The following is a 10,870-nucleotide window of genomic DNA, read 5'->3' as shown; positions in this document are numbered from 1 at the left end:
CAAAAGGCAGCTGACATTGTCTGAATGGTCTAGTCTCAATCCCAAATCGTTTACAAAAGAGCTTTATAGAAAGAAAGAAAGAAAGAGAGCTCTTTATTCCTTTTTACTTGAGTGGATGGGAGGTGAGGTGATTGGGTTTTCATAAAGCTCATTAGTGTTACTAGTCAAATGCACACTCTAATTCAGCTCGTTTGTAGAGAAAGGCAACATAAAAGAAGAATCCTAGGCTTTAGCTTTAGCTCAGGAGATCCATGATATCATCATCAAGCTTTTGCGTTTTATAACCAAAACTCAAAGCCAAAGAAAACAACATAAAAGGTAAAGAGAGTTTAGAGAGAGAGATATATATATATATATATATAAGTAGAGATGGAGAAAGAGAAAGACGAATACTTCTCTGCAAGATAAAGACATCAAAAAGTTGGATCAGATTGGTCAAAGATTTAACACGGGTCAATGTTATAACTTTAGGGTTGTTTTGTTTTGTTTGGTGTGAAGTGAACAGTGGTATTCTAAGCTGTGTGAAATATATAAATGAAGAACTCACATGCTTGATGTCTTGTAAGTTTGCTTCACTTTTGTTTGTTAATGCTTTTACACCTTTTAACACTAATCTTTTGATAGCCTTTGTAAAATTAAAGATGCAATTATACTTATCAAGATCATGAGTTTGGTCAATCTGATTTGTGTAATCAACCTATTGTTTGGAAATGGCAAACAAATTATGGGATAAACTCATTTTTTGTAAAATAGCTATAATCTTGAAAAAGTGCCATGCTAGAATATATTTATAATCAAACTTACACATTAAAAAAAAACATTCTTTATATCACTACTTTGGTTTGTTTTAATTTCTATACAAATATTCAATATAGCTATAACTTTACATATATTCCAAGATATATGGATATTTATTTATTTTTCAATTTAAAATGTTTTTTTAAGTTTTTGAAACAATTTATGAGCTGTAAACATAATAAAAAGTTTATGATAGGTTTTTACATTGATCGGGAAAGTGCATATATCATATGTTAAATGACAGTCAGATTGAACATTTTGAATACAGAAAGATAAGAATTAACATTGAAACTAAATAAATGTATTTAATCTTTAAAAACCACATATCTAAGTTAAGTTTCCGATTCTAATAATAAGAAGAAAAAAACATAAATATCAAAATATCACCACCATCGACCAAAAATGATAAGGATTAGAAGCTTCGATCTCTATATAATTATTTTTTAAGTTTTGCACTCCTAAAGAATCGATTTAAGGTCAAGATCTCTATGTAAATTGTTATTATTTATGTCATATTATTATGATTATTATGCACACATTCAACTAAGATATTGCCAAATATATCTCGTAATAGCCAGTATTTCAATCTACTGTGTTGTTGAAGATCTAATTCTTTGTCTAGCTTAGAGCTCTTATCTTGGTACTATTATTTTTATTTAATATGATTTGTTCATATATATATATATATATATATATTATAGGAAAGTAGGGCAACCAGTTGTGGAACACTTTTGACTGAGAAGAAGAATATAGAGAGAAGAAGGCAGGAGGAAACTTCTGGTGAAATGGTGAGAAAGTGGGAGAAATATGAAAGTATGACCAAGCTTGTGATTGTAAAAGGTGGTAAAGAAAGGTACGTGAACCACGGAAGGGAGCATACGAGTGTACAAATGCAAAGCAATGAAATGGAACGAAATGAGTGAATGAATGAATAAATGAATGCATGAGAATGAGAATTGGATGGCCCCCTTCCTTGAAATCACAAACACTTTCTTTTATTGATTGTTCTCAATATAGGTCCCCCCTTCTTACGGTCCTTGTTTTCTTGTCACCTTCTCTGACGCCTTTGCCAGGAGAACCTCGTGCTCATAGATAGATAGCCTCATAGTGAGAGAGAGACAGAAGCATATATTTATATATATGCATAGATATATCATATATCATATATATATATATATATAAAGTAACCACGTTCCGAGGAACGGATTCCCTTCCGACAAGTACTGTTTATTTGTTTTATATGTTGGTTTTTAATATGTATGTAATTTTAGTTATGATGTACCGAAGTTGAAATTAGGAGACTTCGTTTCACATTATTGAAAATTCAATTTCATTATTTAAATTTTAATAAATGTGAAAAAGTAAAAATGAAAATAAAACTGTAAACTAGTTGGAGTATGTTAATTTTAAAGTCACTAAAGTGCTATTCTTCTAATTTACTAGCTATTATGAAAGATGTTTTATGAGATTTTCATTATTCAAGATTTAAAACACGTTATATGTTATTAAAAAAAATTCCTAGTTGTGAAACCGAGCTTGGAACATAATTTCCATGTCCCACTGGATAAATGCAAATAAATTAGACAATAAATTTCCTGTGGTAGGCGCACCGATATATATTGTTCATTTTAGAGTCTCATGAGTGAAATTGTAAAAAGTAGAGAAGTGGAAATTCCATTACAATTCTGATGAAAGTCTTATCAAATGTTTAGTTGGAACTGAAGGATTTCAGTATATGGTTTCTATTATTGAAATGGAAAAATGAGGGAAATGAAACCGGTATTACATTTTTACTAAGGCACTAGAAAAAGAAATCTGAGATAGTGGAGTCATTTCCCAACTTTCTCCCACTCACTTGCTCAAAATTAACATCCACCCAGTTGATTGCTAATAAAACCTAAACAGAAATTTAACTTTCCATCTGTCCATGGTGAACAAACTTTATTGTTATGTACATGAGAACCACAATAATAATAATAAGAAAGGAACAAAACACTAGCTAGCTTGCCAAAGAAAAAAAAAAATGAACAGAAGGTTTAATTAAATATCTTAACTAGAGATTGGTCATCACATCAAACAAAATCAACAAGATGGAGGAGGATGATGAGAAGAAGAAGGCTTAAGGTTCAACCCTAGATCATCCTTCTCCAATACCAAACGTGGTTTAGTTGAAGAACACAATGGCAATGACCCTCCTTGATTACTCTCTAACACTCTTTTATAATTACTACTACAACCACCACCACTAAGATTCACACCAAAAAGCTTAGTCTGCTGAGAAGAAGGAGAAGGAGTACTACTGCTTTCCCCATTGGTATTATGCTCTTCAGCAATGGTGAGTGAGCTACTTGAAGTAGTGCTCCCAGAGTTGTTCAAACCTCCATTTCTTTGACCATAAAAACCAGATAAAAGTAACTGAGGATTCACTGAAGGAGAACTTGGAGCCACTGGCTTAACATGGTTCTGAACAAAGTATATAATATCATTGTAAAGCCGACGCATGTGAGCAAGTTCAGACAAGAGCACAGCGTTGCTCCGGCGCAACCACTCGTTCTCTTCCAACAATGCAGTTGCACTGTCATTGCCATTCCTGCAACTGTTGACACTGAGACCAGTGTCAACAGTTGGGGAGCATAACAAAAGGCGGTGAGGCTCTTCATAAGCACTGAACTGATACAGTGGAAAGTGTTGCTCAGAGAAAGGTTGAACAGATGGGAGTGAAGTGATTGAAGAATTGGTTTTTCTGCGGTGTATCTCACATAACAAGTTCTTTTCACCTTTTCTGAAAAATTCATTAGCAAACTCCCATCTTTCAGGAACTATTTTTCTGAAACCCTGCGAAATAAATAGACTATCAGTTAATTTATCAAGAATTTGGATGGAAAATATAAATAACAATGATAGGCTTACTTACATAAGTATTAAGTTGGCGAACAAAGCTGGAGAAGTTGTTGTGTTTAAAGTAGTTGGGGAGGATGTCTCTGGCAAACTCTGGAGGGCGCCAAACAACAAAAGTTGAACAACCATCTTCTCCCCATGAAACAATGTGATCTGTGGAAGGATCATCAACAAGTTGGTAGGTTTTTGTTAAGAATGGAGCAGGGACAGCCTTGTGCTGTTGTTGATCTAGTGAGACACCACCATCCCAGCACTTGTTAGGGTTGTCCATTTTTGTTAAGGTAGTGTATGCTGGGTTTGAGGTTAGATGACTTTGATTTGATGAGGTAGAGGGGGTGAAGAAGAGAATGTGGGTTCGTGGGGAGTGTGTGGGGGAGTTGTGAAAAAAGAAGGAAAAGAGGAGGAGGATTGTTGTTTGTGTGTGTGTGTGTGTGTGTGTGTGTGTGTGTAGAGAGAGAGAGAGAGAGAGAGAGAGAGAGAGAGTTATAAAGTTTCAACTTTCAAGATGAGCCCGTGACTCTTTTCCTTAGCTTCCAACACTGTGGACACACACTCTATATATATATATATATATTCCCTTTGGTATATTTTTGTTTATTTAAGTTAGTTTATACTTGAATTTTGTGTGTCCAGAGAAGAGGGAGTGCACGCACGTAAAACAAATGGCAGGAACAGCATGGGCATGATGGGTTGTTGTCTTGGTCTTGGTTTCCTTTCCGTATTTAAAGATAAGGGTTGTAAATAGGTTAGGTTGAATGGGCAGGGCTTTCAGAAAGTTTTTTTTGTTTAATTTAAAGAAATTTGTAAAATTATTTTACTGTTTATTTGTTTATGGTTAAAAACACAGGTGGCGTCCTTCTCAAATTGGGCACTTGTTGGTTTTGGCTATTGGGGTAAATAAAATAATGACAACGAAATAGTGATAATATTCATTTTCAGTTCTGAGTCAAATAAATTTATCTATTTTCTTTTTATTTAATATAAACTCATGTAAATATACCATGTATCAAATCTTTGGTTATGTCGGACAAATATATATAAATTCAAATAATTCAAAAGCAATAATAAATGTATCATATTTTTTAACGTAAGATTTTAAAAGTCCATTAACCAATTCTATTTAAAATTACAAATTTATAGATGACTTCAAGATCTCTTCTGTCGAAGGTAATTCACCCGAGATGACGCCCATTAATATTTTGAGAGTGACATTAGTGCATTTCCCTTATTCAATAGTTTAAATTCTTAAAAAGTATATTGCAGTAAATGAAGACTTCTTGTTCTCTATGTGTGGTGAGGAAGAGAAATTTGATAAGTGTTTGTGCAATAAGAATACTACGTGTTTTTTCCTTCTGTTGAGCATTACTTTTCTCAGGTTTTAATGCTAATATGGGTGTATTTATGTTATTTTTATGCAGGTAGAGTTGTGAGGCCGATTATGAGATAAAGAAGCCAATGTGGGTCGTTATGCACTAATTTGGAGGAAGTCTTACTAAGGTTCAAATGTGAAGACATAAGTCGGGTTCTAGATGCAGGAATGTGTGCCAACCTCCTCGTACTTGAGTTAGCACAACCATTTAGAGGGACACAAGGGCAGTCACATTCAAGCATTCCGACTTGTGTATATAGAACTAGATCTCTACCACATGTCCGTTATTAAAGAAGCAAGGCAATCCACGACGTAAATGTGTGCCCGTTTGCGTTACCTTGATGAAAGTATGGATTCTGGAGTATTTCAGGCCGGTACTGTAGCAGGGTATTGTAGAAAACACTATAGCAAAGATACTGCAGCAGCACTGTTTACAGCCGGCCGAGAAAGCAGCAAAACAGAGAATCCACACGGCGTGTGAAAATTCCACACGCCCGTGTGAAAAATCCACAGAGGCGCCTACACAGTTGTGTGGATTCCCGATTTCAGCATTCTTTTCTCCATCTTTTCCCCAATTTGAGAGAGGGTGGCGGCTAGGGTTTTGAGAGGTATTGGCTAGGGCTTTGGAAAGGTTCTACGGCTCCGACATCGCGCGCCGTTTGGAAGAAGGTTAATGGAAGAGTTTTCGTCGGCACCGATCCGGCGAGGTGTATCCTAGGCCGGATAAAGGGACCCTTGCAACGAGTAGAGGACTCTCCACAAGACCATCACCACGACTAATGAGGGGGTTTTCTATGGATGCTTTGTTTTTACATTCGATTTCATTGAGTGTATCTAGCTCGAAGGAGAACTAAACCCCTAGTGGGTACTTGGGTATTTGTGAACCCTACGATGTATTCGTTTTATTGAACCTCTTTATTGTGCTTTCAATTAATTGATGTTTATTGTGAGTTCCAATCTTGGAGACTTGATTGTATGAATACTCCCCTAGAGTGACACTAGGGTTGAGAGCTCTTGTTGGTAACTCTTGTGAGTGAGTGACACACCATGAGAGTTAGACAAAGCTAGATTAGGGAGGGTTGAGAGGATGAGTCGAGAAGTAGCGGAGCGTCCCCTTTCCCCTCCAGTGCGATCTATCCTACCTCCACGTTCCAAGAGTTCTTTGCGGCCATAATAAAGTGAATGGGCTAAAGGATGACCTTCCGCTGGGGCTTAGTTGCGAGTGCAATGGAGTGAAGCGTTGAAGTGATTTTAGCACCTAGGGCTTAATTGTGGCTAGGGATCTTTCACCTGGACTAAAGGGTTAGGTCTATATATAGGAATAGGGTTTATCACTTGGAATTCTTAGAGCTCATTGCAATTCTATGCGAGTGTGAGGTTGAGAGGTTATTTAATCTTTCCTCCGGGACATGTATAGAGTTAGGCATGGTTGACCTTAGATTTGGGATCATGTAATTAAGGATTTCCACGACTCATTGTTGCATCAATTAGGAAGTATAATAGAGGGTTCTTGCACTTGAAACGATTGTCCTAGGCGGATCAATATCTGGGTACCCCATCTTTATCGATTGCATTACCTTCTCCTTTACTTGTGCCCTCTATCTTATTGTTTTTATTTTCGTTATTTCATATTTTGTCACACTTATCACTATTCATCTTCTACATTAGTTAAGAAACAACTCAAGTGTCTTTATTCCCTACTCTCTATGGATACGATACCCACTCATCTGGGATTATTACTTCAACACCCGTGCACTTGCGGTTTACATGCATATACCGACGTGTCAAAATTGCATCAAGGGGCTCTCATTTTTCTATTATGGGGAACGTATCAGCATAATTACTTTTGGGAAGCTTTCTTCTAGGCTTTGACAGAATGATGGCACCGGCTTCATATGGGTTGATAGAATATAGTTTGGCATTTAATATGGATGTATGAGTATATGTTGAAATAATAGGAATAATAGCATTGAGAAAGCGAAGAAAAAAAACGAGCTTGAGTGTTGGGAACGATAATCTACAATATATCAATCTAAACAGTTGGTTGTTACATACATTATCTAAAAGTAGTGTTAAGATTCCTGTGTATATTACTAAACTATAATATTAGTGTTGGGCTCTAATCAGAAGAGTGTCACTTAAACATAGGAAAATTTGGAACAACACCAAGGCCAATTTCTGGATCTATTTGAACCTGTGAGGAGTAAACTGATACATATAGTAATGGCAGTAATTGGAAGTAGAATAAGTAAGAAATCAAAACAAACATTCATAGCTATGAGCACCCAATGTTAACTTGGAAAACCCATCGAATCGAGGGTAAAAACCACAGGTCCTTCAAGCCCATCAAGAGAAGCCCCACTAGATAATAGGGTGTACAAAATCCTCTCCAAAGATAGTACAAAAATAGAGTACTAATCAAGAGCATAAACTCAACAACAATAGAACGAAAACAAAGAGAGAAATCACCAATGTTAATTTGCAGTTTGAAGCTCAGATCTCCTTCTATAGAACTCCAAACAAGAATCTGACTGTTCAAAATGTAGAATTAGGTCTTGCCAGCCTCCACGCCAAATTTTAGCATGATCCGACGGTGAACAAGTGAGGAACATATAGACATGTAATATAACACAAACTATCTAAAAATCTGCAAAAAAAAAAATGTTCTCCCATGTCCCCTTTCTTCACCTCTGCCTTGTTTTTCATACCACTCCTTAATACACATAAGCCAAAAAAACTTAATGGGATTGGTCCAAAATCTTGGGCTTTTTCCACATATGAGGGAAGCCCAAATAACCCAGCAATAAGAATATTAGCAATGAAACTTCAATCTAAATTATAACTCATTATTTTGAATAACAAATAATTAATTTGAACTATGATGGATGACAATCTAAAATCAAAGAATAAGAATAGCAATACATAAGATGTGATGTAGCAGGCATCCAACAAAATTTACAATATAACCACTAGAAAAATTACCTCAATAGATAATGAGCATGGATAGTGTGTAATGTGATATGTGCTTAGTGGGTGTAATGCCAAGGTCACTAAATTAAAGTAGAAAACTAACTCATAATGCATAAGTCTAAATTATTGGCAATGGGTGAGCAAAAAGGCACACATTCCTTGCCTTTTGAAATCTGTCAAAACTCGAAAGCTATGGTTAATAGGGAGCATGTTGTTTAAAAAATGAAGGAGAAGCATTAATGGTAATAAAATCTGCACTCTTAGGTGTAGTTATGACTGTGTTTGTGCATACAATCATTGAGTGTGCATGCGGACTATACAAATTTAAGTATTGTTAGTCTTTAAGTTATTTGATTGCATAGCTTATGAAAGAATACTTTTATTATCGAGATAGATTGGGAACCTATTGCATTCATTCATGTTATAGATGTCTTCAAAAGACATCTAATACTCTAATAATGAGATACAAAGCGAAATAAGTCCTTGTTTATGATGCTCCCAACTACACTAGTCATATCAAGTAATAAAATGTGTTAAAAGTAAGATATTGGTCTCATGAGAACTAAAAGTGCTTGATAAGTGCTTGTGTGTTAAGAATGCGAAGTATTCTTTCCTTACGATGAGCATTACTTTTATCAGATTTTAGCGCTAATACATGTGTATTTGTGTTCTTTTGAGCATGTAGGATTGTGAAGCCAAATATCAAAGAAATAAGCCAAAGTAGATCGTGAATACACTTTGTTGATGGGATTTTGGAGTAAACAAATGCGAATACACAAGTTGTGATTAACACACAAGAGTGTGTGCCAACCTCCATTATTGTCAAGCAAATGCATAGTTTGAAGGGGCATAAGGGCAGTCACATTCGCGTGTCTAGACTTGTGCAACGCTAGCAAGATCGGGCTTATTTTGGGTTTTAAGTTGAAGATGCAACGTGATCTATGGCATAGACGTGTGCCTGTTTATGTTACTTCGATAAAAAGTATGGATTCAAGAGTGTTTTTGGAGGAATACTATAGCATGACTGTAGCAAATCAATGTAGTAATTTACTGTAGCAGTTACTGTTCACACCCCGCAGAAAATCAGAATTCCAGAGAATCCAAGCGCCCGTGTGGGATTTCTACAGGGCGTGTGGAAATTCCATAGGGGCATGTGGATGCCCGATTCCAGCCTATATAAAGCAGCGATTCAGCCTGATTTCAGCATCCTTTCTTCTATCTTTTCTCCATCTTTTGGGAAGTCGGCGGCTAGGGTTTAGAGAGGCTTTGGCAAAGCTTTTGGAGTAGTTCTACGGCTTCGACACCGCATTTCTCTTGGAAGATAGTTATTGGGGGGAGTTTTTGTCGACACCGATCCGGCGAGGTGTGCCCTAGTCTTGACAAGGGGACCTTTGAAGAGGATGAGACTACTCTACAAGACCATCGACACGAATACCGAGGGCATTTTACTATGGATTGCTTGTTTTTACTTTCAATTCTATCATTGATTGTATCTTGCTTCATGGAAAGCTAAAACCCCTAGTGGGTACTTGGATTTGTGAACCATAGGATGTGTTTGTTTCATTAACCTTTTATTATGCTTTACTTAATTGATATCTTTAATTGAGTTCCAATCTTAAATGCTTGTTGAATGATTTCTCCCTTAGAGTGACACTAGGGTTGAGAGTCTACATTGGTAATCCTTGTGAGTGAGTGACACACCATGAGGGTTAGATAAAACAAGATTGGAGAGGGTCGAGAGGGTGAGTCGAGAGGTAGCGGAGCGTCCCCTTTCCTCTCCGGTGTGATTTATCCTATCTCCACATTCCAAGAGTCCTTTCCAGTCATAATAGAGTGAAAGGTTAAGAGATGAACTCCGCTAGGACTTAATTACGCGAGCAACCGAGTGAAGCATTAAAGTAACTTTAACACCTGAGGCTTAATTGTGATTAGGGCTCTTTCGCCTAGACCAAAGGGTTAGATCTACATATAGAAAAAAGGTTTATCACTTTGAATCCCTAGAGCTTCTTGCAACTTTACATAGTGTGAGGTGTTGAAACTAGTTGATTTCTCTGCCCGGGCATAGTGTAGAGTTAGTCACAATTGACCTTAGATTCGGGACCATGAATTTAAGGATATCCACAACTCATTAAGCATTAGTTATAAAGCATAATAGTTGGTTTTGCACTTGAAGCAATGATCCTAGGATGAACAATATCCGAGTACCCCACTTTTATCGATTGCCTTTCTTCTCATTTTATTGTGCCTCTTTCTTATTTTCTTTAGTTTTTTTATATTAATCTTTATCCACACCATCATTAATCCATTTTCACTTAGTTAAGTAGCAATCTTGGTGTTTCTATTCCTTATTCCCTATGGATACGATACCCCACTCACCTGGGATTTGTTACTTTGACAAACCCGTGCACTTGTGGGCCACACGCAAGGGGTGTGTCAGTACTATTACTATCTATTCGTCTATTATCTAAAACTGATTAATTAATGGTGGTTTCTAGAAAATTGAATCAAAGAAAGCTAAATTGGAAACTAAACAAGTAGGCAATAAGGGATGCCAATAAATCCATGAGAGAAGTGCCCGAACATAAATTTCCCTAGGACTTCAATTCCAAATAGACTCTACATTAGATGAGGATTAGTTCATTTTGGGCCATGAAGACTCTACGATTATTCTAGTACCTTTTTCAAGGCTACTAGGACCTAATTTCATCAGATGATCAATTAAATTTTTTTCTATTCAAATCTCCCTATAATTGCACTAGCATTTTGTAAATCTCTCTATTAGGACTAACAACTCTCTCTCTCTCTCTCTCTCTCTCTCTCTCTCTCTCTCTCTAT

At 36.4% G+C, this 10,870-nt stretch overlaps 1 protein-coding gene across 1 annotated transcript; it reads right to left on the bottom strand.

Moving 5' to 3' along the window:
- Positions 1-2,706: 2,706 nt before the first annotated feature.
- On the bottom strand, positions 2,707-4,207 carry LOC120281924 (heat stress transcription factor B-4c-like). The gene is made up of 2 exons (XM_039288617.1): positions 3,713-4,207; positions 2,707-3,633 (listed from the first exon to the last, which is right to left on the bottom strand). The coding sequence occupies exons 1-2, from the start codon at positions 3,965-3,967 to the stop codon at positions 2,881-2,883; spliced, it is 1,008 nt and encodes a 335-aa protein (XP_039144551.1). The 5' UTR covers positions 3,968-4,207; the 3' UTR covers positions 2,707-2,880.
- Positions 4,208-10,870: the final 6,663 nt, after the last annotated feature.

The sequence above is a fragment of the Dioscorea cayenensis genome, chromosome 18, assembly GCF_009730915.1.
Source record: "Dioscorea cayenensis subsp. rotundata cultivar TDr96_F1 chromosome 18, TDr96_F1_v2_PseudoChromosome.rev07_lg8_w22 25.fasta, whole genome shotgun sequence".
NCBI classification, from domain to species: Eukaryota; Viridiplantae; Streptophyta; class Magnoliopsida; order Dioscoreales; family Dioscoreaceae; genus Dioscorea; species Dioscorea cayenensis.
Note: the sequence above shows the minus strand (reverse complement) of the source record. Positions and strands in the feature narration are given on the sequence as shown.